Below are 26,064 nucleotides of genomic sequence, written 5' to 3' on the forward strand. Positions count from 1 at the left end.
AGTAGTGCAAAGCTGTAGCATAGCAGTGTGGCTGTCTACTGTTCCATGTACTGCAAGGAAATGGAGAGTCATAAAATAGTATCTCTAAACATGTAAATGTATTTGAATATGAAAGAGGAAATGTTCTGAGGTCACATGAAATAAAGAGACAGGCATACTGTGGAGTACTCAAACTATAGCACAGAGTTTATTGGGACTTGAAGGACACAGTGGGTTTGGCTTTCACATGCACTCAGCACTTTGCTGTACATCACATTAAGAAGGAGAGTCCCCCCACCAGCTCTCTCCTCTCCACCCTCTCCGCCGCCTTCCCTCCACTTCCAACAAACCGTGCGAGCCTGTGTGTGTGTTTGTGTGTGTCGACGCGTTCCCCGGCGAAACAAACGGAGCATGACAGTCAGAGATTAAACAAAGTGCTGATGTCTGTGTGGGCTTCGTCTGGGAGATCATGCTAACAAGGAGGCACTTCAGTCTGATTCAGATTTTTTTTTCTTTTCATATCAAGAACGCAGAGAAAAGAAAAAAAAAAAAACAGGCCTGTGTGAGATTTGTAAGGACGATTAAAATGACTGCGTGGACCAGCTTTCACTGCCTCAAACAGGGCAAATACCACATTCTTCAAAGCCAGCGGAAGAGATCGAGCTCTTCCTCCATTTCAATTGGCTGTGCTGCTGCGAGAAGGCCACTTCTTTGTGTGGTGTTTGCGTCTTCCTCTCCTCCTCTGCTCTGACATGAATGAACTGGACCAATGAAATGAAATTCAGATAACAGCTGTTGATACCCTGTGTCTTTGATTATGGCTGGACACAAAACAAGAGGAAGACCCTTTAGATTAGTGAGGCGTTCGTAAAGGGGCAAAATGTAAAAACCTGTACATGTGACAACAATGGCTATGCAGCAATATCGTGTAAATGGAAAAGGCAAAGGGAGAACAAGAACACTTCAGTTTTTCGCATGTAGAAAACAAGCGGCGTGTCACAATATCAATACAACGATGTGCCTTAATGATCAGAGGTAAAAACATTTTCATTTGGTGGACAAACAGCATGACAGTGTTTTAAATTGTGCAACTTGTACGTCAGGCTGAGTGCATGTGTTCCTCTCCACTCCCCGGGGGACTGTGCGGAAAATTGAGCAAAAAACAAAAGATTTCTGTTTCTGTACAGCATATTAACTCGCTTTTTCAAACTCCACATTAATGTCAAATATAAAGTGACACTGTAAACCGAGGGAGACGTCTGTGTGCTGTACGGTATACTATGGAATGAGGTATGCAGAAGCGAAAAGGGATACGGCTGTCCATACTTACACTTTGTCCATGCAATGAAAACACAACACGATTCTCACAACTCTGTCTGTGTATGCATGTATGTGTGTGTGTGTGTGTGTGTGTGCTTTAAGCATTATGATATGTCTGCAGGCTCATGTTTAGAGAAAGTGTAGAAAGCGGATCACACTCCCCGTGGTTCTAAACGACGGCTGAAAACCTTCAAAAACCAATAACATGACAACGGTATCACAAAACTAAACGGTAATCTTTGGCCTGAGTGTACGCAAGGCAATGTACATTATGTGTTGAGGTTGTTGAGGCGACGTGTTCTGAATGTTTAGGAGTGATCTGAGGTACGGGAGGTGGCAATACAGACAAAGAATAAGTTAGAGTCGTAGAGATGGTGACGCTGAGGGGTGGAGATGGATACGGGTACAAGACACAGGCCAGAAAGTAAAGGACTGAAAACGAGTGAAAAAGAAATTCCTTTTCTGGAAAAACAAAACTTCACCAAGACCCCATCTTCTATTCCCGGTGGTGGTCTTTATTATACAGTGGATCCCCTGAATATTAGCTTGTTTTCTATCCTTTTCATCAGCGTCAGTGGCTCTGTTCTATAGTCCAACAATCCTGAGGGTAAGTAAGGTTTGTCCGAATATTTCCAAACGTCTCTGGAACGTTGACCATCCCACTATAAATGCCCGGGGTCTCAGGGCCTGGTCAACCCCCCCCTCCCCAATGGGCTGACCATTTAGGCTTTTAGACAGGCTGTCTCCGGCTGCTGCTCAGGCCCCGGCTGTGGACCAATCAGCAGCGGGAAAGCCCCTTGGAGCTCCTTCCCTTTGTGTGTGTGTGGCGCTCACACTGCCACTGTGCCACTAGGGGGCAGAGTTGGACATGGAGTCCACAGAGTTTACACTGGAAGACTGCACGCGGCTGTGGGAAATGGACACCTCTGGGTGCTGCAGCAGAGAAACACAGACACAGATTTGTGTGAGTTAGTTTTGAATGCTTTCATCGCGCGCGCGCGCGCGTGTGTGTGTGTGTGTGTGTGTGTGTGTGTGTACTCCCTCACATGCCTCCTGAAGATCCTGTCCAGCAGGCTGCGTCTGGGCGGCTCTGGTGGCTGATTCCAGTCCAGATCTGGAGGTCTCGTCCCTTGAGGCCCAAACACATTCAAATCTCTGAAACACTCAGTTTCAATCATCTGAGTGAGGGGAGAGGAAAGGAGAAGAGGCAAGAGGAGAGGAGAGCAAAGGAAATGAGATTAGAAGAAAGGAAAGGAAGGAGATGAAGTGAGAGGGAAGGAAGGAAAATGAGAGAGGAGAGGAAAGGAGGGATGATGTGAGAGAGGAGGAAAGGAAAGGAAATGAGAGGAGAATAGGCAAGAGGAGAGGAGAGCAAAGGAAATGAGAGTAGAAGAAAGGAAAGGAAGGAGATGAAGTGAGAGGGAAAGAAGGAAAATGAGAGGAGAGGAGAGGAGAGGAGAGGACAGGAGAGGAGAGGAGAGGAAGGAGATGAAGTGAGAGGGAAGGAAGGAAAATGAGAGGAGAGGAGAGGAGAGCAAAGGAAATGAGAGTAGAGGAAAGGAAAGGAAGGAGATGAAGTGAGAGGGAAAGAAGGAAAATGAGAGGAGAGGAGAGGAGAGGAGAGGAGAGGAGAGGAGAGGAGAGGAGAGGAGAGGAGAGGAAGTGAGAGGGAAGGAAGGAAAATGAGAGGAGAGGAGAGGAGAGGAAAGGAGGGATGATGTGAGAGAGGAGGAAAGGAAAGGAAATGAGAGGAGAATAGGCAAGAGGAGAGGAGAGCAAAGGAAATGAGAGTAGAAGAAAGGAAAGGAAGGAGATGAAGTGAGAGGGAAAGAAGGAAAATGAGAGGAGAGGAGAGGAGAGGAGAGGAGAGGAGAGGAGAGGAGAGGGAAGGAAGGAAAATGAGAGGAGAGGAGAGGGGAAGAGAGTAGAAGAAAGGAAAGGAAGGAGATGAAGTGAGAGGGAAGGAAGGAAAATGAGAGGAGAGGAGAGGAGAGGAGAGGAGAGGAGATGAAGTGAGAGGGAAGGAAGGAAAATGAGAGGAGAGGAGAGGAGAGGAAGGAGATGAAGTGAGAGAGAAGGAAGGAAAATGAGAAGAGAGGAGGTGATGTAAGAGGAGAGGAGAAGAAAAGAGAGATTCGTTGAGCTTTTTTTAAGTGAGTTCTTCCAGCAGTTATCCAAACTGCACCGAGCATTTAAAAATGTCATATTAAGTGCACACACTTACCTCATTCTGCCATGGGATGGAAACACTGCCTGTAGCAAATTTGGAGTAGAAGTCATTGTCAGTTTGGTCCAAATTTACTCCCTTGACTGTGGAGAACTGCTCTATGTCCAAAACATCCTTACAGTACACTGCCCGAGGCTGGGAGAGGGCAAAGAGCATGAAAGAGACGGGGTTGAGAGGAAAAACAGGACGCAAGTTTATCTTAACAGATCATTTATCATCACTGAATTTCACTTGCTGCTCTTCAAGAGACACAAGTTCCCTGCAGCGGCCATGTTGGACTATTTTGGTTGGCGTGGGGATCTTAAAAAAGAGTTTCAGAGCAGTGAAATCGATTCAAGCACGCACTGTGTACGGTCGTGTAAATTACTCACATCAGGCACAAAGGGAGGCTCCACTATTCCAGCCTCCAGCCTCTTGAAGTTGATGTTTTTGAAGAACGAGTGGGCCTTGACGCCCGCTGCTCCGTCCGCCAGGCACCCCAGCCTCTGCTTCGGGTCTTTGGTCAGCAGCTGGGTGTGCAGCAGCAGAGATGAATCACCAAATTATTCATCGGTTCATCCACCTCTCCATGCAAACATTTCCCCCCACCGGTGCTCACCATTCTACAGATGGCCTTGGTGTCCTCTGTAAACTTGTCGTTGTACTCCTCCTCCTCCTCCTGCACCCTCCTCTCCACCTCCTCCCGCTTCACTCGTTCTTTGCGGGCGCGGAAGGGCGATCGTCCGGCGGTCATCTCGTAAACGAGACAGCCCAGCCCCCACCAATCAGGACTCATGCCGTACTTCTCATTGTTTATCACCTCCGGAGCTGCAGCGGAAGGGAGGCAGGTTGCTGTGGTTGAACTAACTCTTCAGGTGGATTCACTGACGGAAGAGTTGATTACTGTGCTTCTTACCCATGTAGCCCACAGTCCCCACCCGGCCTCTGATGAGCTCTCCTTCAGGCACTTTGATGGCCAGCCCCAGGTCAGAAATACGGATGTGTCCTGCAGAATGACAGCAGTGAATTAGCTCAAAGTTCAGTGGATTATGAAGCATTAATGTAGCTGGAAACAAAAAAAACGTTGCAATGCAAAAACCAGGAATCTAAGCTGATGAAGAACTCACCGTTGTCATCTAACAGGATATTCTCCGGTTTCAAATCCCTACAAATAACACAGCATGTTACATCAATTCACACTCCATGATTTAAAACTCTATAAAATGATCTGTTTTGAGATCAAGCTGAGCTGATCTACATCTGTTTGTAGATTTGAGGGAGTCACCTGTAGACGATGGATTCCCTGTGCAAATGCTTGAGTCCGCAGCAGATCTGAGCGGCGTAGAACTGAACCCTGTCTTTCTCGAAGCCCGGCGTGCCCATGTTGTAGATGTGAAACTTCAGGTCTCCACCGTTCATGATGGTCAGCACCAGACACAGAGCGTCTTTGGTCTCGTATGCGTACGCTAGGCTCACCTAGAGGAAGAGGAGGTGGTGTTAGCCAGGTGAGCAAAAGAGAGCGGCAGATAAAAGCTCTTCTTCTATGTTCACTCACAACAAATCGACTGTTGACTTTCTCTAGAATCTGCTTCTCGTTGAGAGCCATGGACTCCCCTTTCCTCTTCTTTATCCTCTTCTTCTCCAGCTTCTTGCAGGCGTACATCTTCCCTGTAGCTCTCACCTGGCAGGCACACACCTGAGAAGCAAACCAAAACGGTGTCTCGCACTTTTCTTTAAGCATCATCATCATCATCATCTCTATCACCACAAACTGCATCTCTTACCTCCCCGAATCCCCCCTTCCCCAGCACTCGGTACTGTCTGAACGTGTCTTTCGTGATTGGTTGCCTGACAGAACACAGACACAGCAAAATCCATTAATAGACGCTCATGTAGTATTGATTAGGATGGAGATATAATCTGCAGAACTCGATACCATCCTGAGTCTGTTTCCTGTAGAGGGTGGGGCCTCCCGAACGCAATTTCACTTTCCAGACACGGATACAATCAAGGCTGCTCTGAGAGCCTGCTGTTTGCTTCTAACTGCCTTTGATATGCACTCGGCATAAAATATCTGCCCGTCCGGAGTCATCGCGCTCCCCTGAGGAGCCTCCGGAGCGAAGTGTGACTCGATCCTAGTCAAGTTTTTTCACCTGCCACTTGTTTGGTGCTTCAAAATGGAAAAATGCTGAAAATCACGCCTGACAGAGTTATTACATGTGTTTGGATCAGAATGTAACAAAGTGCTACATCACTACGTTTCAGAGGAAAATATTGTACTTTTACTCCACTGCATTTATTTTACAGTTATACTTAGTAATTACTTTGCTGATGAAACACATGATCACCTAAAAGATATGATGCATTATTACAGATTAAAGTAACCAAAACTGCATAGAGCAGTTAATAAGACAGTAAAATACTGCTCTCAGGTGAATGCATTAGGGACAATTATCAAATTATAAGATACATAATAATATATGAAGGAGTACTTTCAGTACGTTCTGATAATATTTGTGTAATTTTATTCTACATTTTGAAAACGGGACTTTTAAGACGTCTAAAGTGTGTGACAGGTTGCAGGATGTCGTGTTCTGCTTTTAAGCAGAGGAGCCATAAAATGCTGAAAAATGTAATTTTTTTCTATTTCAACTCACAATTCAACCTCACCAACAAAGAAATATCAGAGGAATCCTGAGAAGTGACATTTATTAGTGTTAAATATTAAGAAAGGAAATTTTATTAGGCACACCTGCACAATCTAATTCACCCTCATGTATTTAAATAAGGAGGACAAAATAAATATATACATGTATATAAAGTCAATATAATGCAGTCCTGTACAACACCATTTCAAACTACTAGAAACAATTGTATTTGCACATTCCTGTCAACAAAAACTGAACATTATAAACTTTGTTAAGGTGGAATTTATTCCAGAGCCGCTGCATTGAATTACATTAGATTGTGCAGGTGTACCTAATAATGTGGCCACCGCTTGTATATTATAATTCTCTTCTCTTGTATCAGATTTTATTTGTGCTACACTGAAAAGGAGAATGGATCTAAAATGCTTTATTAGGCTGAATAACTCTACAGGTCAATACTGAGTGGACTTAGAACAGATTTTAATTATTAACAGAAAAATTATAAACGTGTTAACTGACTTGACTAATACACCAAACAGCTACTAAAACAACTTATGTTCATACCTCTCCAGCATCTTCCATTGCAGGAAGCGGTCGAAGTACATGCTGTTCTGGTAGTCTGTGAACGGAGCTCCACTCAGGTAGTCGTGGACGGCCCTGATGCGACACACACACAACACGGCGAGCTCAGCTGGCACACTTACAACCGAGAGTACGACGCAAGCTCAAATTCACCGTGCAATATCTGCGCGGTCTGGTGCGTGCACGACATGAGGTGAAGAAAGAGCGGCGAGGCGGAGAGGAAACAGGTGAGAGTCGGGCAGACAGGTGAGAGGGAAGAAAGACTCACTTGCGGCAGTTGCTGAAGATCTCCTTACATGGACTGAGCTCGAGGTTCTCTCTGCACTGGTCTGCAAAAACCTCTGCTATGTCTACACGCTGAGGTGACTACATGAACACATGTAAACACAGTGACATATTCGCACACATGCACAAACACATTAGTCTTTATTACACGCGAACACGCATTACTTCTCATAGAACATGAGGGCGCTACGCACATAAACGCTGTGCAAACGTTACAGTGTTTAATCTTCAGTACATTTAATGTGTATACTGAATTACTGCGCTCTTCTAAGGGCCCTTCCGAGTGCTCTCATTCTGCTGTAACTCAACGTTATTACCTGCTCAGGATTTTCCCCGCAGGTTTTAAACATCAAACGCCGTAAAAGGCTCAAAACAAAAGGTTCAGATGAAGAAACTTACTTGTTTGGAGAGAAAAGTCTTGATGATTTTGTCCCCTCGGCTTTTTCTTTTTTCATCGGGTGTCACCTCGTAGTCTTCCTAAACAACAAAATGACATCATCACATCGCTGACGACAGAATAGATGAAATCAAAGCACTGAATTTAATTAGAGTTGTAAGTTATTATGGTATTATTAAAGGTTGATTAATCATTTACTCGTATTTAAAGATCAGATGTAAGACTTTAATAACAACAACTTTTGGGTTGCCAGGTTGTGAACGATCTCTCTGGTTATCCCCCTCCACCATGACACTTTTTAGGTCTTTAATTCATCAGGGAGACCCCTCCAATGAACTGACTGACCTCTGAGCTCCTGGAAAAGAGCTGCAGTGCATCTGGACCAAAACAGATTTATTAACACTTAACTTACATTATGAACTGCACAATTAATCACTTATTAATAAGCCAGACTCATTGACCTTTATCAAGGACGCAGAGACAGATCAGCTCGAGGGATTTTTTTCCTTCGCAACCTAAAAGTCCTCATTAATGGCAACTGCTATATCAAGAATTAGTTACCCATTAGTTTCAGCTGTTATAATGGGTGACTTATAAGAAAGTTCAGATGGATTTAAAAGACACCAAATATACTTTTGCACCTGTAGATCAGCATCAATTAGAAAGAGAGCAGAATTTCTTACACACAACATTTAATAATAAATAAAAAAAGGCTCTCTTCCAAGTCAGTGTTATCTGTTGATCCTGTACAGCAACATGCTCGATCCCGAGACGCTCGATTTGAATGCATTTAAAGTGTTTTAACATCATCCGACCAGAAGACGTCTGCTGAGATCAAAGACGTGAATCCTCTTAAATGACACTGACGGTGATTAATGAAAAGAAAAAAAAACTCTTGATTAGTTGTTTAATTTGTATGACGTTCAGCGGTGTCGAGGCCACACATCTCTCTGCATCTCTGGGTGTCGCCGTCACTCTCACATGAACATATGCTGCTCTTGGCTCCCGCGTTTGAACACGCCAAGCCGCCGCCGCGCGCACGTTTGGCCGTTACACGCCGGACATATTGGACATTTCGCAGAGGCGACGACATGAGAAGCGCTCTGACGCATTTCATCGCCAGCACTTTTGACTTCGCAAAGGGGAGGGAAGCGACATGGCGCCCGCGCTGCACGCTGGCCCTGCTCTTTCTGTCAGTGGCTTTTTTCCAACATGGTCTGGTGTTGCCTGGCAACCACACAGTAAACACGGCGGGATTCCTTGAGGTCCTGGAGTGTCACAGTGTGTCACACCGGCGTCACCCGCTTTCCACTACAAAACACACACACACACACACACACACACACACACACACACACACACACACACACACACACACACACACACATAGATACAGTGCATTCACACATAAACCAGGAGCTTAAAGGAAAACAGGCTTTAAAAAGCCACAACGTCAAAGCCAAAATACGTCCGAAATAAATACATAGTGTGAATACAAATGTAAATATATAGGATCAGACTGGAAGACGGGGGGGCAAACTGTGATTCCTGCCAAGTGTTGATTAACTGAGGCTTTGTTATCAGAGGCTCCAGAGAAATTACACACACACACACACACACACAGAGTAAATGAGCTGTCTGAATCCCACCCTTTGCCGGTGGGGGGTCAGCCAAAGGGAAAAGAAGACGCCCCTTTAGCCTTTTGGAAACAGAGGGGATCCAAAACACACACACACACACACATATACACACACACACACACACACCTTCTCATGATGTAAGAGGAACCACTGGAACCCCCAAGCACATTCCTTCCCCTGCTGCACACACCGATACACACACACTCCCGCTTCCTCCAAATCGCTTGCACTCATGCTTTCTCGTGGCTTACACACAGATTTTTATAGACACACACACACACACACACACACACACACACACACAATAAGCTAATTTCATCGTCACACCAGCTTCCTTGATTTGATCCACAAACTAACACGCCCTTCTTTTCTGCTCGTTTTGCGCTCTTTGGAAAGTTCGGGGACTGGATTACATAATCCTGATTCTAGTAAAGCTCGCAACAGCATAACTGCACCGGACTCGCATGTTATTTAATCAGCTGAGATGCAAGCGCCGGCCTGGTTGTAATCAGCCCCCAGGCCCGGTTTACTGTCGGTAAAGTGGTGAGCACAAAGCTCAGCAGTGAGCGCGGCCTCGCGGCTCGTCACACGGACTGCACAACATGTGTTTGGGACGAGTGTGTGTTCGCGGTTTCCCCCCCTCGCAGCGGTCACTTTTAGGGCTTGGTGGTGGAAGGGGGCAAGAGGAGGGGGAGCGATGGGGGGTGTTGGGACTGGAAGGGGTGCTGTGGGAAACAATGCCGTCCTTTCTGTCCCGTCAAATGCCCACAAAGATATTCTGGGCATAGATAAAGACTTAAATGTGTCATGTGGGAGGTATTCCGTCTAGACACAGAGAGGGAGATTGGAGGGGGAAACAAGCCGGGCGGAGGGGGGATCCGGCCGGTTGAATAATCACTACTCAGTTTAATTGTCTCCTCTGGCTGCGTGACCCAGCGCCGGCTAGGGGCTGCGCCGTAATGAAAGTGAGTGCCCTGAAAAAGAGGACGAGTGTGTGTTTTCTACACCTGCATTTATCCAGGAAACAGTGCTGCTCATACCGCAGTCACCACTGGAGGAATAGCCATTAGCCGTTAGCTAAGCCCCTCACCCGTTAATTACTCTTGCTGCTTGAATTTACTACTTGAAATTCAGAATAATTTTTTGAAACAACTGGTTTCACAAAAGCACACACATTTTTTCACATTTGTAGCCGACAACTGCAGACTTTGTTGCCTGAAATTGTTGCTAGGTGATTTTATTAGCCGTAGCTAGCATAAGCTAACACTAAAACTCTGTGATTTGGTTGAAAACTCTCAGACTGACTTTTTAAATACTTCCATCTGATTCATTTTAAAAGTCCTGTAAAATGAAAAGTAAATGGTCCATAAGTATCAACGTAGCTACTACATACGTTACTGTATATAATGCTAAAAAACTGAGGCTAAAGCTACACGTCTCGCATCGGCAGCTGGTGATCCATGGATTTATTTATGATTTATATGTAACGGTTTGCTTCAATTTAACAAGAGAAACAGATTTTCAGATGAGGATTAGCAATGAGCAAATGGCAAATGTAACTAATGCTAGCTTGGCTAAAGTTGCCAAAGTCACCAAAGTAATTAAAATGAATTATGTACATTCTGGTGCCAACAGGGGTGATGCTCCTTGAATAGGACAGATGTTATTTTATAAATAAATAATGTAGCTAGCCAATAATGTGACCACGATTAAATATAATGCTAGACGACTACTCCAGGTAAAGCTAGTTAGCCAGAAATGCTAGCTGTCGCTTCACAGCAGATAAACATACTGTTTAATGTGGTCTTTCTGCTTTTTGCTGTTTCTCGAATTAGAGCCTCATGAACATTGTTCAGCAACTCAACAGCCAATCAGAGGTTAAATGATACTTATTACTGTGTGTGTGTGTGTGTGTGTGTGTGTGTGTGTGTGTGCGCGCGCGTGCGTACCATTGCGTCCAGTAGCTGGATGCATCGTTGCAGTTTAATTCTGGTCTCACAGTAAAGACGGAAGAGAAGCCATCCGATTGGCTGTTTCTCACAGATGCTGACATAGTCCCTCTCTGCAGAAACAAACAGCACACACACACTTTAAACCGCAGCCTTTTTTTAAACACACACAACAGACACACAGGTGAGCACGCAAACACGTACCGATGCTGTTTCCCAGCTCAGTGCACTGGCTTATATGGGGGAAGCGAAGGATCTCCTTCCATTTTTTGCTCCTCCCTTTCCGCTTTCCTCCTCCACCTGTGGCGACAGAGAAAAACAAGGGATGAAAATGTTCTCGTGAAAGAACTTCATGAAGTTGTCAGAGTTTATTTTCATCAGTGAGGAGCAAACGAAGGCCTAATGGCTAAAAGGAGTGGCAGAAAAGAGGGGGGCTGTGTGTGGGCTCTCCCCTGAATGAAATCATAGTCTCAGAGTGTATATATAATTCATAGATTACGTCTCACTTCCTCCGTAAATCTCTCCTCTCTCTCCCGACTTTCTTCCTCACTCAGTAGCTTTTCTGAAAGTGGAACGCGTGTGTGTGTGTGTGTGTGTGTGTGTGTGTGTGTGTGTCCACACAGACAGAAAGCCTATTCTGACCGGCTCAGTTCCCATCAGAACCCGGGACTTTGCCAGACTGGATTCCACCGCTCTGAATAATCATGCATCAGCTTCCTGCAGCAGCGAAACACCGTCATGAACCAAAATCACGTACATCTGCGTCGTCCCCCTCGAACTCATCCATGAATCCAATTTTTACTTCCCTTAAACTTGCCTTTCACATTGGACCGCCTCCACGTTTCCCATCTAAACCATGTTAAAATCCCCTCAGCCTTTTCCTCTCTTACACTTTCCAACAACTGTGTGAACTCATTTCACTGTTTTCCAGCCTGCTGTGCCCTACGTCATGCTCTGCTGTTGCATTTTTTTTCTCATTATGCGACGACCGCTCTAATGGACTGACAGGGATTTCCTTTAACCGCTCTCTGCAGTGGAAATTGGCTGCGAGAGGCAACGGCGAGAGCAGGAGAAGCAATGACAAGCAGACATCTTTAAGTAATAAGCCAGGAATGCGAGAGGCGCTACGTCATGCTGGAGCCTGTGAGTGAAAGTTTCAGCAGTTTTCCCATCAATCCTTCATTACTGCCTCATCCTTCCCTCCTCTGCTTGGGTCCCGAACTCACTATGTTGCCTTTGTAATGTTACATGACACACTCACTTAGATTTGAATTAAAATAAATGTAATTACACTTAATGTAAAAATCAGCATGTTTTGGTGTTATACCGGACTTCACACCTCACGCTAATGATGGCTTCTTATATTTGCACACTTTTTAATCCATTCCTTACACTCAAGATGCACAAAATCCACACAAAAATAGAGCTTTCAAGCCTTGTAGGAACCATTATTATAGTGTCAGGTGGGGTTTGTTGTTAGATAAACGTCCCTGCGTCACCACAGCTGACACACAGAATGGTGGCCATATCACCAGACAAACACGAAGCATGAATGTATTAATAACTGAGTCAAAGTATCCCCTAAGAGAATCATTAACTCCCAGCACCTGCTCCTCATCAACATGACTGCAGACCAAACGAGCTATAAACAGGCACACTTCCTTATTTAAGCACCAGTTGTTCTCTGAAAACAGTTAATATGTAAAGGTATGCTTTGCGCATAGAGATTTCAAACATTGCGCTGCTGCACGCTGCAATGTTTGAAATCTTTTTTTTTTTGAAAAACAAGATTACAACAACAATAACCCCAAAACAAAGGCTTCTCTGTTTTATCCTGTGTGATTAAACACAAATATATAATTCACCCATAATCAGGATGTGGAGTATCAAAACAAGAAAAAGAGAAAGGAGAAAATAAAAAAAGAGTATTATTTCAGGACATCGCAAAGGACACTGCAGAGGACTACCAACAACTACGCCTCCTCCTCCATCTCACCCCCCCACCACTCAATCCACACTCTCCATGTATTCAATAAAAGGTCCCCAAATGTTTTGAAATAGTGACCGTTTCCCTTTTATAATGTCAGTAATCTTCTCCATCGGTAAAGTTGTAGATATTTCTTTAATCCAGTTAATGAATTTTGGTTTACTTGTACTTCTCCATGAGGTTGCTGTAACTCTTTTTGCGAGCAGGAGACATAAATCCAGGGCAGTAATTATTTTTCTAGAAATACGCTGTCTATCAGGAAATAAACCGAGGATGAAATCTCTTTCAAAAAGCTCCACAGTCCAGCGAGTGGAGAAGGTCATTCCCCCACGGGGGCCGCCATGCTAAAAACAAATGCTGCTGTAAGGCGTTTGTGGATGAGAGCGCTCACCAAATGGCATAGATTTCCTGTGAAGGGTCAACGCCATGTCAAATAATTGTACCAAACATCTACGCTCCACCCAGGCATTCAACTTCTACACAATGCCGAGACAACCACAAATAATGTAGTTCCTCCTCTTTCTTTCTGTGTCCTGTTTTCTTTCCTTCTCGCTGCTCTCCAAACCTAGTTATTTTTCATCTTCTCTCCCTCCTCATCCTCCCCCTTCCTGCTCTTCGTAACCCGTCTGCGCTGCCGTCGCCTTCCTCTCTTTCCCTGTTTCCCGTAATCCAACGTCTTCTTTCTTTTCAGACTCTGTTTAGGGTTTTCTGTCACCATCACCTCTGCATCATCATCATCGCGACTATGTTGCCGCCAGCCAATGACTGACCTCATTTGCTGCTTCAGGCCTGTTAACCCCCTTTGTTTTAGAGCTGAATGAGGTCGAAAGTTTGCAGCTTTATGGGCGACACGTATATGAACCAACAATTCCATAGGTCGGCGGTTCGCTTGCTTGTGGGTTTTTTGACCACTGAAACAAAGTTAAGTCATTGGCCTCTACAGGCTGCCTACAGTATATGCTGTATATATATTTATCTCGACCCCCAGGCTGGGAACCACCGCTCAACGTGATCAGATGTTCTGCAGCATATTTGTCAATGCGAATAAAACCTCATATATCATTGTTAACTGTGCGTGAAAAAAAGAGGATTCGAGTGTGGGAAAGTTAGCGGAGATGCAAAGATCCAAACCGCTGTCAGCGCATTTAACTTGTCCAGCTGTAATAAACTACATTAGGACTTCCAGTAAGAAATATGAGTAACAGCGGAGGCCTGCTGGGTGAAAAGATCAGAGCATCCACATGCGAACACACCAAACTGCTCCCACAAACATGCAAATATTACACATAAATTATTCATCTCATCCATCTGGACATAACAAGTCATTTCCTGTCTGGCCGCAGACATGTCTTCTGACATGTCTGATGTCTGCGGCCTTAAACAAATACAGCCCTCAATCACTGTTCAAACTCTGTCCGCATTGTTGGTGGCCGTGGGCTGTTGTGCTCTGGATCTGACAAACTAAGTCTGGAGGGAAGTTTACAAGAGGATTGTAAATATCAACATAAAAGGAAGCAGAGAGATTTTCAAAATTGTGGCATGAAAAAAAGCCTCCATTTGCATGTTACGTGCAGATCAGTAACTCTGTGTTCCTGTTTAACCAAACTCAGACGTAAGAATATGCTCAAAAATGTCGTCCATAAACCTTCTTGTCTTTACTTCTTCCTCTATTAAGAGTTCTTCCTCTCTCATCGTCCGTCTCTTACACGAGCAGAAATATGCGCCGTGCCGTGGCTACGCTGCACACAGGAACTTGTCGGTCTAATTTGTTCCATGAGGGTAGTGCGGTCGCCGCCCTTTATTTGTGTTTCTGCTTAGCAGCTCTGACATCATCAAGGCATGTCAAGTGAAGCAAAAATAAGGTCAGAGAGGGAACGACATCCGTCTGGCTCGGCACCAGGGGGTTACCGGCATCCCATACATCTGTGTGTGTGTGTGTGTGTGTGTGTGTGTGTGTGTGTGCAGTGTTTCTACTGTGACCTCTCTGTAGTAAGGTCCTCGTGCTCAATTTAACCAGCTTGGTCAGTTCTGCGGGCCTCGTCCATCCACTCATTTAAAACCGTCCCTGCTTAGCCGTGAGGTTATGTTCAAAAGGCGGAACCAGCTTGCAGTTCACACAAACACAAGCACGGTTTCTGAGGTTTCAAACACCTCGACTCGCATTGTCACTCCAGACGTGCAGTCAGATCTGCTGTGGACAACCAGCCCAAACCACATCCTGAATCTCACGCGGTGCATCTGGCATATATGTAACAACATCTGCAGCAGAATGTGATGCGAGAGCGCTGGCAAGAGAGGTGCTGTGAATATGTGCTATTGTCTCCACCTACACCCTGCAAAAAGTGAGATTTTTGGTAGATTTCTGTGACTCTTTGCGCTCTTCTCCTCCCTGCGCCGGCATAAAATTTCATTCTTGTTCACAAACAACTGATTATCCAACTCATTCTCGCATCACCTCCTTTGTCTGATGTGTTAAATGTCGGCCTCGCGGTTGAGTCATACCGTGGTGGTCAGTGAGGTACCCACAGTGTGAAGCCAACCAGCACCAGACGGTCATACAAACGCCTTTGTTCGCTCAAAGTCTCCCTCTTCCTTCTCTCAAACATTGTCCAACTGTTCAATAAGAGGGATTTATTTGCATCAGAGCTGCAGGTAAGGGCCAGTGTCCTTATATATGCAAAACATGAGTGGTAAATACAAAACAAGCATATTATAAAGCAAAGACGACAAGTTTGCATTGGCTCGCTCTCTCGAGCCACTTCTTCCTGCTTTATCGAAACACACATCTAGGTGTAGTACTAGATATCAATCTCTTGCATAACAAAGACAGAGATGGGGTTGCTTTTAAAGAAATCACACCTTTCCTGACGACGCATTTTCTGTGTTGTGCAGCAAGTCACAAGAAAGTCTTTGCATGTTTCTGTACAGTACGGGCAGGGATGTCGAAGATGGAGGATAATTTACATCAATATATTATTTTGCCTCTTTAATAGATACACCTGTGCAGGCGACAGCAGTCCAGCCAGCAGCACAGCAATAAAACCTGCAATTGGGTTTGTTAACACTTTTCATTGATTCGACCCTATAGCAGGATTTGAGGCCTTTATTTAGTTGTGTCATTATCGTAAAACATGTTATTGAAAGCAGGACATTTAGTCCTGAGGTTTAGTTTAACTGCATCAAGTGTGTGTTTGTGTGTGTGGTCTGTGTGCCACAGGAAGCCGATGGAAACGCTGCCCAGACCTGAGCAGGAGGGGAGGACTATAGCAGGAAGACGCTCTTTGTTGCCCTGTTCCACCATGATGTCATGTCGGCCCCCCCGTCCAGCCGCCTTATTGCCATCCTGAACGAGCCTCTCTGTCCACGTACTCCTCATTATCGCAATAATAATAACGCTAACATCTGCTAAGGCGCTCAAAGCAAACATCTGTGACGTACGGCATTTACCTGGCGGCACTCGTGCTGCGGGGGTCACATGTTAAACCACTTGAGGGGTCATAAACAGAGACAGATTTTATCAGCAGCATTGATGCTAGTTTGCAGCTGCGTCCCAACACACCTGCACTGACAATAACTCCCAAATCTAACTTCACCTTAACAATGTCGCTGCATTTAGCATGAAAGCTACGTGTGTTTAAGCTTTAGATCAGTTCAGGGTGTAACATGTTGCTCACTGCTGCGCTTTTAAAAAACACACGTGTGACTTTTTTCCTGTCTTTATGTCCTTGTAAAAATGGCTGCTATAAATAGCAACCAGCCCAAGGGCGAGAGCAATGTGTTGATACAAACTGAGGTGGTCAAACCGGTCCATGACCTCAGAGCTGGTGAGCTGCGACAGTTGTCACTGGAGTAACTGCGTGCGCGAACGTGTGTGCGTTCATGAGCCGACAGCCACGAGCAGGAAGACACTCGGTGTGAAAACATGCATGCAAGGGCAGAAATCACACAAAAGCAGCAGAAGGCAGGGTACGCTTCCTGTCATGTGCCACACGTTTCCTGTTCTATTAATACATAAAATATGGAATGTGAAGGGGGGAGAAACATTCAATAGGCTGAAATTATATAACCCACCAGGCTGTCCGATCAAAGCGGCACACACACAGCGCAGGGCTCAGGGCAGGGTAATACATGCTGTTTGCTCATCCATAAAGATCCAGGAGGACAGAGCAGAGTCCACGTGAAGCTCGCCATAATAGGCCGCTCCTACGCTCTGACGCAGCGTTAGCGTGTTTGCTCACCTCCATAAATGTTTTGATAGCGCGAACACTATGGCGGTGTAATCCTAACTCTCTCATTTCATCTCGCTCAGAGTGGAACTCTGCCGTTACATCACGAGTGAGCAAACACGGAGGAAAGTGCTTCCAATAAAAACAAGAGATCCAACTTATCAAACTGATGGAGCACATGGTGCACTGTGCGCAGATAGGTATTACTGAGTGTGTGTGTGTGTGTGTGCACGTACACACACACAAACAGCACAAAAACCCATCCTGGAAATAGGGTTAAAGCGATTACATTGTCCTTCTCAAGCCGTCTCTATTCTCTCTGGTCGTTCTCCATTTCCTTTGTGTCCTCAAACACACAAACAATCTCTTCACGAAGACGTTTGTTCCACGTCTTGCTCTTATGTTGACATTCCATGTCCTTTTGTCCCTGTTATGGCAACATCCCTTGAAAGAAGAAGAAGAAGAAAAAAAAAAGGTACTGGAGCTGTGGCCTTAACAGAGCTGAGCTGCTGAGAGAAAGCTGCTGTTTCAGCTTTTACTCCATTTGTCTGCAACAGTTGGTTCTGTTTACAATTTATTTCTCTTTACAACACTAAATGTCACAGAGTCCTATAGTTTTCTCCCAGAATGCATTCTAAAAAATCCCCAGACCACAGGTTCCCATGAATAACCTACAGTAACCCACGCTGGTCTCATCCACGTGACTATTTCCTCCTCCAACAAACATAAAGGTGGAAGCATCCCACAGCTTTTATTTAACTTAAAATCATGTGGCCTCGATAACATCTGACTGAATGTTGTATGAGTGCATGAATTTTCGTGTTGGAAAGGTGCACGGTGCTCAGACAGCAGGTTAGGAAGGAAGGAAGCTTGAAAAGATATAAGATTGATTACCTCCCTGATAAATGCGCATCAAATATTCATTGGATGTTCCATTAAAGAGATATGGCAGCGATGCACAGCACAGGAAGCGAATCTCAGGCGCCACAGAGCAACAAAGAGACAACAAAATGCTGTGTAAGTGATCACCTGCACGTCTGACATGGGGGGAAACAGATATCATCAGTTCGGCTGCTGTGTGAATTCCTGGAGTTCTTGAGTGACGAGCTGTTAAAATTAACATTTTTTCTAAGTCCACTTTCCGTCAGCCCACCTCCTCCACTTCTGCTAGGTAATTATCTCTTACATTTCCCAGAATCCCAATCGACAACCCCCGGAGAACAGGCGTGAACTTGTTGCATCCAGCGGAGTTATGTATACTGTATGTGTGGGTAGAGGCAGCAATAACAATAGAGATAGTACGAGCCAGAGAGCTGAATTTTTTCCACTCAAGAAAAAATGAGTCACACTCCCACTCAAAACACAGCGAGCCTTGTGGCGCGATGGCGATGGAGAAATGGGTATCTCTGCTTCTTCTTGCCTTTATTTCTCCATGTTTTACTGCTGGTAGAAGATGGAGAGCCACGAAAAAAGCTCATGCACTTTAACTCTTAAGCAGTCAGACAAAAAAAAAAACTTGAAATGGAAAGTTTCTTTCTGTACTGTATTACTGTATGCACGTTGTTGTGAAGCTGGGAGGGAGTTGCAACCAAGATGGCACCAAAATACAAAGAAATTCTAGAAATTCAAGACTTCAAGTATACGGCCATGCTAGCGACTAAGGCTGTACTAAATAAATGCTAGTATTATCATGCTAGCATGTCCACAATTACACACGTGGCATGCTGAAGTTAGATGGTATTATGCTTAACATCAACTTAGCATGCTAGCATTTGCTTATTAGCCCCAAGTCCAGCGGATATCCAGAGTCAGCTTGCATCCTGTGAGGATCATGAATGTCTGCATCAAGGAAATCCATCCACTAACTGAAATTCAGTATGTCAGTTTGGACCGAAGAGGTGGCTGCCACTAACATGGACACGGCGTTAATATTCACAGTATTACCTCACAGCCAGTAAACCCAGTATCTGGAGGCTGAGTGCTCCTGATGATGCATGCTGGGAAGTGAAAACATGAAACATTTAATAATCAGAGTGAACCCCCTCTGAGAGACGTGATAAATATATGATGCGTAAGAGTGGGGCAATGAACTTCCCTCGCGGGTTTTCTTTTCCTGTCCCGTCTTTCCCGTCAGAAGAACCCAGCGAGCAAACGACAGACTTGTTTCTCCTCGCCTGTGTTTCACTCTCCCCTCCATTAAAGCTCCCTAACCAGTAAAAGTCAACGGCATTATGTCACGGTCCCGTCCTTTCAGAGGGGTCCTGAGGGAGGAGCGCTCCAAGTGTTTGTGTGGAGGTGGGAGAGAAAGTTTGTGTGTGTGTGTGTGTGTGTGTGAGTCTGCTGCATATTATTCATGCTGGCAGTAACATTGGGGACGACCTGTGACCTGTGTTCCCTGTTTGACAGCTGCGGCTGCAGATTTCAACAAGTTACCCAGATCATTTCACCTGAATTCTGTTAGCCCTGACAACGGCAGCTCCCCCAGCTTGCTGAGACTTGCTGTGGCCTCACATGATGAAGCAACACCACCCCGCAACCCCCCACCCCTCTGCAGCGGGAGTGCAAAGACACCGTGAGAGGCAGCACAAACCGCTTGTACAGACAAATGCCTCATACCTGTTATCTTATGTGATCTTGCACAGCGTCTTGCAGTCACTGATCTGTTAGCGTGTAGCGCAATGAGGCCAAAAAAAAAAAAAAAGACACTTTGGAGGATCCCAAATGACTGGATGCCACCATATTTAGCTACTAATCATGAAAGGCTTTTCTCTACGGATTCTCTCATTTGTAATTTAGCACAAGAACAAGTCCAACATTTATTAAAAGCCTCGTGATTCTGGACTGATGTCTGAAAGCTGCATGCTATTAGCAGATTTGGTTTTGACAACCATTTAAGGCCCATTAAAGGACTGGAATGAACAATCACATTCATTACTGATTAACCTGCCAATTATATTCTCGCCTAATCAATATATTATTGAGTCTATGAAATGTTAAGAGGTAGTAGTAAAAGTTTTTCAGGGGGACTTTTGCATGAAAATTGGTGTAAATTATTAAATTATTATTAAAGCAGCTGCAGATTAGTTCTCCTTTGATCGACTTGCTGCAGCTCTAAATTAAAATGTGCTCATCTAAAGCACACATATACTTATCTAGGCCGTCAAACAAGGTCCTTAACTCACTGAAGAGGTTCCTCCATAGGCTGAACACAAATAAATGAATCACTGCAGAGCATCAAAGTCTTCCACCATCATCCTGGCAACAAGCCTTTTGCTTGTGACAATATTGGAGGGAAAGAAGGCAAAACAAATGGAAAGAACAGCTGCCATGTTCCCATCATCATCATCATGATGATGCTTCACCTTAGTTATCTGGAAATAAACTAATCCTTCACTACTCAAGTCATTCTACCATTTTTTATGTTCTTATGTTCTTCTTCCCTGAGCCCAGTTCTACACCAAATGTGACAGAAATAAGCTTCACTTGATTTTTTTACTTGCGCAACTACAACCTGCAAAAACACGACGTGCCTGATGCGAACGCCAGCCGGCCCTGGAGTGGAATTCAGTCTCGTAGCCCAAACTAAATACCCCGGCTCCGTTACCGCAATTCAAGAAAGGCATCTGGATGCAGCATTGCAGTTTTTCCCCCTTACTCTCATTCACTTCGACAGCCGATGACGTGCGCTTGCCTGGCTTGGAATCTGCGACTGCTGCCAGCAGGAGTTGTGAATGGGGAGGCAGGACACGCGCACGCGCGCACACACACACACACACACACACACACACACACACACACACACACACACACACACACACACACACACACACACACACACACTTAATAAGCTCGGGGTCTACTGCACTGATGTTGCTCTCGTCAGAGCAGCTGGGTTCAGGTTACATTTAAACAAAGGAATTCACCCCCACACCCCTCATCTGCTCACACAGACATCTCCAGTGTACCAAACCTGCTCACTCAGTCCACGCATGTGTCAGCTACCATTAACAAGGCCAATCCAAGCAGATCCCACTGAAACAATCAACCACGTCAGGCTTTAATGGCTCGGTGGGACTTGCTTTTTGACCTCCAGCTTCCTCAGCTGATCACACAGACCTGCCGCCCCGTCACGGCTAACGGTGCCGTGGCCGTCAGATGACACTCAGATGATCGCGCTGAAGATCGGGTGTTTCGTTTCACCGCATACTCATCATCCATAAAGTATCTTCCGCAGAGACCGGAGAGCAGCTCCACAGGAAGATGGAGCTCGGATGGCAGTAGCCCACTCAGTTTGTTATGTAACGATCAATTTGATTAAATAGCTTATGGGCTGCATCAGACTGATAGTGTATAAAACCATTTGGCTTTATGTAAGATAGCGGTCACTTCAGGATGTGGTTCAGTATGATCGGAGCTGCTTCTTTTTCTACATAAATCATAAATGTGTTAGATTTACACTCTGTATCGTCAGTGCTTTTGGATCAAAACTTCTAACCCATCTAATCTAAATCTCCCATCTCTAGGTTCTTGTTTCGACTTGTCAAACAAGATCTTGCCAGTAAAACCCGGACCAGCGGTGTCAGATCAGTCATCGTTGACAACGCGATGGTTGGCACCGGGCCCGCTTCACCTCCTGGCCTGCAGATATCCAGAGCGTTTTCTTTCTACGCTTCGCTGCCACTCCCTCTGTTTTACTGATCTGGGAGGCGTGAGGAGACCGGCAGAAAGCACGACGTATAAACTGAGCCTTCCTGTTGTGCGTCCCTGAGTGCTTTTAGGGGAGGGGAGGGGGGGTGCATGCCTCTTGTTGCAGACCTGGGCTTGAGACACACTCTCATAAACAAACAGGAATAAACACTCTTTATTCGCTCCGTTCACATTCTCTCACTGCTGCTGGTACGTGACCTAAAGCGAGCCTCTGCGTGTACCGTCCTCTGCTTTACATGACAGCGAGAAGCAGGAGAGCTGCCACCTGCACGGTCGCAGCCCTGTAAGATAAAACCACGCATGATTCAGACGGTTTGAGAACAACCGACACCACGCTGCCAACAACCTGTAACGTCTGCTCATCTACTCTCCCGTGGCGCCATTTGTAGGGCCATTGATGAAGCCGCTGTGAAAGTCGTGCTTCAGCTATTAACTCAAAGAACCATCTCATCCCTTAATGTGAACTTGTAAAAGGCCTTTTCTCTCCCACACACAGCCGGGGCCGAGACTGGATGAGCACCAATGGAGCAGCTGGGACAAGCAAGATCTGTCATGGGTCATTAACCGCTCTTATTAATTCATGAAGCTTAATTCAGCCAGCCCAGTCGTGCTCTGCGCCCATAAACCAAGCGTCCAGATCGACCGCAGGCGGCTGCGTCCTCCGGAGGGGTTCTGACAGCATGTCAGCTTCCTGTTTCACTTTATTATGTCACTAATTCCCATGAAACTCTCTCTGCTATCCCTGCAGACCAGCCCTTTTTTTAACCCTTAAATATGTCATCACCGTGAGATAAAAGGAGCGAGCCACAGTCTTCTCCTGTGTCACCCCACAACTCCACAGAGACACAAACCACGTGCTGCCTGCAACCAAACTTGTGTACGCACTTGTGCGAGTGTGTGCACGCTTCGCAGACCAGTTATTTAGATTTATAAGAGTACTGCTAGGAAAAGATGACATCACTTACTCTGGAAAAGACCGAAGTATGACACAGATGCACAGTTCCAAGTAAGTGTGATGGTGATGCTGGTGTGTTTTTTGTTAACTCACTGGTCTCCAGAACAGATTCAGGGACGTCCAGAAGACTTAAAGGGAAACCATGATGGCGTCTGACTGCTTGATGCTTACCTGCGGGCCTTCCTCCTGCCCTCAGCACGACCCTGTCTTCCTCAAAAAGAGGCATTAATGGCACTGTACACCTTCATATTTCAGACTACATAGTGAAACTGCATGTGGCCCTCCCAGACACACTGATACCCAGTCTGTCTCTGCGCAGGCCCCATGCATAGATTTCAACACCAGGCACGTCGTCACATCGCCGTTGACATGCCAGGCAGTCTACACTCGTTTATCCCCTGTGTGGAAAGAGTTCTTCCCTGCTTCAGTGTGCCTCAGCATGTATAATGTTGCGAAAGAGCGCATTCATTTGCACAGACAGCGAAAGCGGATGTTGGACGCAGACCCCCCCCCCCTTACATATGTAAGAAAACGCATATGATCTGTCAGAATCTGTGAGGATAAAATGATCCTAGCGCTTGATTTCAGGTTGAAACTGATCACCAGGTGGATCATTTTTAGTGAGGTGCGCTCGTGCTGTCTGTAATACTGCACAAGACTCGTTTTCTGTTGCATCTGTAGGATTTACCTGCTGGACTGAGCCGCAGGACACCTCGCGCCGTCATCACTGTGATTATTCCCACCTTTTCTGCATACTGAGCGCAAAATGTGCCACCCCCAGGCCTACTTACTGTTTGCACTGAGCCCCTTTATGTGTCAACTCACCCTCTCGCGCTTTTAGCAGTACAGTGTTGGCTACTATGTTCTCCAGCTCCATCAAAGAAAAATCCTAAATGCAGAGGGGTTTCGGTACACGAGCGTCTGCAGCGGAAACAACGTCCTTCGGCTTCTCTGCTGTGTAGATTTTCTTCACTCCTCGTCGGTATCCGAGCAAATTTCACTCATATCAAAGTCGAAGGGGATAAAACAGGATGTCATAGATTTGCTTGCAATGTAAGCTGGGCATGGTTCTTGTTGTGGACTGGAAGTGCGGCGCTGCATGTCTACTCCGATCCCCCCAAAACCATTCCATGCGTAATTTGTCTGCGGAATCTCTCCGATGCAGAAAATCTTCAAGCTGGAGGCGCCGAGGTCTGCGAACCGGGTCCGTCCAGTGGACTCTTTCCGGCGGTACACCAGGATACTACCAGCTTTACATTACAACAGCAGGGGCTGGTTGAGCGCACCGGAGAGGACATCAGCGCGCCCCCCTCCTCTGCTGGTGCGTAATCAAAGTGGGCTGGACCTCTCAGTCACCGCTGCATCAAGCCGGAGGAAGGAACAGCGACCTCAGAAGTCACGCTAATTTCTCAGCAAAATAAAAGCACACCACCTGGGTTTTTTAATGGCAGCGCTCTGTGATGCATTACAGCCAGAAAAAGAAGCTGGGGGGTGCAGAACAAACCAACAAACAAAAAAACATTTCCTCTTTCCATCTCAGCAAAGCAGCCATTCATGGTTCCCCTTCTGCACAGGTGTTTCCACTTGTTGCCTGATTAGGCCTCCCCTCAGGCTGGATTCATTCAATTCCAACCAGAGCGGAGGGCTAATCAGCCAGAATGATTGAGAACACCTGTGAGGGAGTTCACAGGTGTCACGCGTTATATTACTGCAGACAGATCTGCTGGAGGCTTTGTTCAAAGCCAGACAAACGCGCTCTCTCTCCTTTCTCTTGGTTAAAACCTCACTCTGCCTCTGTTGCAGTGACACAAATGAGGGTAAAATTAGAAACTCACTATGTTTGTGAATATGGAGTGAGGAAAAGCTAAAGTCGCCATCTGGTGGTAGAATTTCTTCACAATAAAACTATATGGACAGACTGCATTGGACAACGATGTCTGATTTAAAAGATGAGGACACGCCACTGTTAAGTGGCTCTGCACATATTTACAGATGATGACCCATGACTGCAACTAAACTACTAGAAATCAGGACTCAGACGCTGAGATCCCAAATACTGCTTACCTGCAGCATGATCGTTTTATATTTGAGCTGCAGGCCTGAAAGCAGTATATGTACACAGAGATGAGCACAAATACATCAAACAGTATCTTGAACAAATATTTGCCCATCAAATGCACTAATATGCAAAATACTGCCATGAGAAGATGCATCTCATTAAAACAGAAGTCATTTGTAATTTGAGTGAACAGCTAATTGAAATGCAACTGTGGCACAGTGATGCACCAGTTCTTTCAGATGCCAAAAAGACTGGGCCTTTTTCAAGAGTGATAAATAGAAGTTCAGTTTAGTGTAAGACTGCAGTCTTTCCATTTCAGTTTTACTTTAATTTCAGTTTCCCTGTTAGCAAAAGTGTGTGTTCTATGTGTGTTGTTTTCTTCTGCTGTATTTCTGCATCATCCAGTAATATCTGATCAAACTTTAATTACCTTTATCTGGGGAGAAGTTTGCCTCAAACACCAAAGCAGCTTCTTTCCTCAGGTTACCTCACTTGCGTTTAGCCAAAGAGCGTGATTAGGATCATTGCTGCAGTTTTTCTTTTTCTACAGTTTAAACCTGGGGACAAAATTGTGTTTAATTTGAGAATAAACTGACATTAAATTAAGTGTATTAAGTAATTCTTGCTCTAATTCCAGCTCTTAGTGTCTTTTGGTACAAATTTCATCCTATTTTTTCTGCCCAGTGAAATACAAATGCCAAAATACTCAAGTCATTAAATAAATTCAATTGAAATAGCCTACTGTCCATTTGTAATCTAAATGATGTAACCTATGGATTATAACTCCATGAATATTATTAATCCCCCTTCGTAGAGTCCCTACAGCTCCTACCCCTGCTCAACTTGAGACACCCCTGCCCTCCTGGTCCATTTCTGCCCCTGTGCAATATCTGGCGCTACGTTTTATTGTGAAATTTGACCGGAAGTCATACCTTTGTAACTGTTCGCAACCTTGTGGACATCTTTCTTCAAACTTTTCTCTTTTTTGCATGCAGGCTGCTGCACAGTGTTAACAGTAAATTACTGAACATGCATTTAATCCCAGTTTAAGGCTCCTTCATGTGGCACCATGATAACCAGTTGATACCAGGCGGCAGACCTGAGCACCGCCGGCCTGCCTGCTG

The 26,064-nt window shown here is 45.3% G+C and overlaps 1 protein-coding gene across 1 annotated transcript; it reads right to left on the minus strand.

The window, feature by feature from the left end:
* Positions 1 to 176: 176 nt before the first annotated feature.
* Positions 177 to 24,184, minus strand: grk5l (G protein-coupled receptor kinase 5 like). The gene is made up of 16 exons (XM_041936659.1): positions 23,707 to 24,184; positions 11,211 to 11,306; positions 11,007 to 11,119; positions 7,420 to 7,497; positions 7,004 to 7,101; positions 6,718 to 6,810; positions 5,290 to 5,353; positions 5,061 to 5,201; positions 4,791 to 4,981; positions 4,633 to 4,670; positions 4,422 to 4,511; positions 4,125 to 4,333; positions 3,898 to 4,035; positions 3,524 to 3,661; positions 2,346 to 2,477; positions 177 to 2,232 (listed from the first exon to the last, which is right to left on the minus strand). Exons 1-16 carry the CDS (start codon positions 23,756 to 23,758, stop codon positions 2,149 to 2,151), a joined length of 1,755 nt encoding a protein of 584 aa, XP_041792593.1. The 5' UTR covers positions 23,759 to 24,184; the 3' UTR covers positions 177 to 2,148.
* Between the last annotated feature and the right edge of the window lie 1,880 nt (positions 24,185 to 26,064).

The sequence above is a fragment of the Chelmon rostratus genome, chromosome 5, assembly GCF_017976325.1.
Source record: "Chelmon rostratus isolate fCheRos1 chromosome 5, fCheRos1.pri, whole genome shotgun sequence".
Lineage (NCBI taxonomy): Eukaryota > Metazoa > Chordata > Actinopteri > Chaetodontiformes > Chaetodontidae > Chelmon > Chelmon rostratus.

Bases quoted from the DNA above. Each gene is read 5' to 3' on its own strand.
- grk5l (XM_041936659.1), bottom strand. From the start codon at position 23,758: ATGGAGCTGGAGAACATAGTAGCCAACACTGTACTGCTAAAAGCGCGA. The intron at 11,120-11,210 runs GTACGTGTTTGC...TTGTTTCTGCAG, and splicing joins TGAGCTGGGAAACAGCATCG to AGAGGGACTATGTCAGCATC. The intron at 4,982-5,060 runs GTGAGTGAACAT...CTCTTCCTCTAG, and splicing joins AAGTCAACAGTCGATTTGTT to GTGAGCCTAGCGTACGCATA.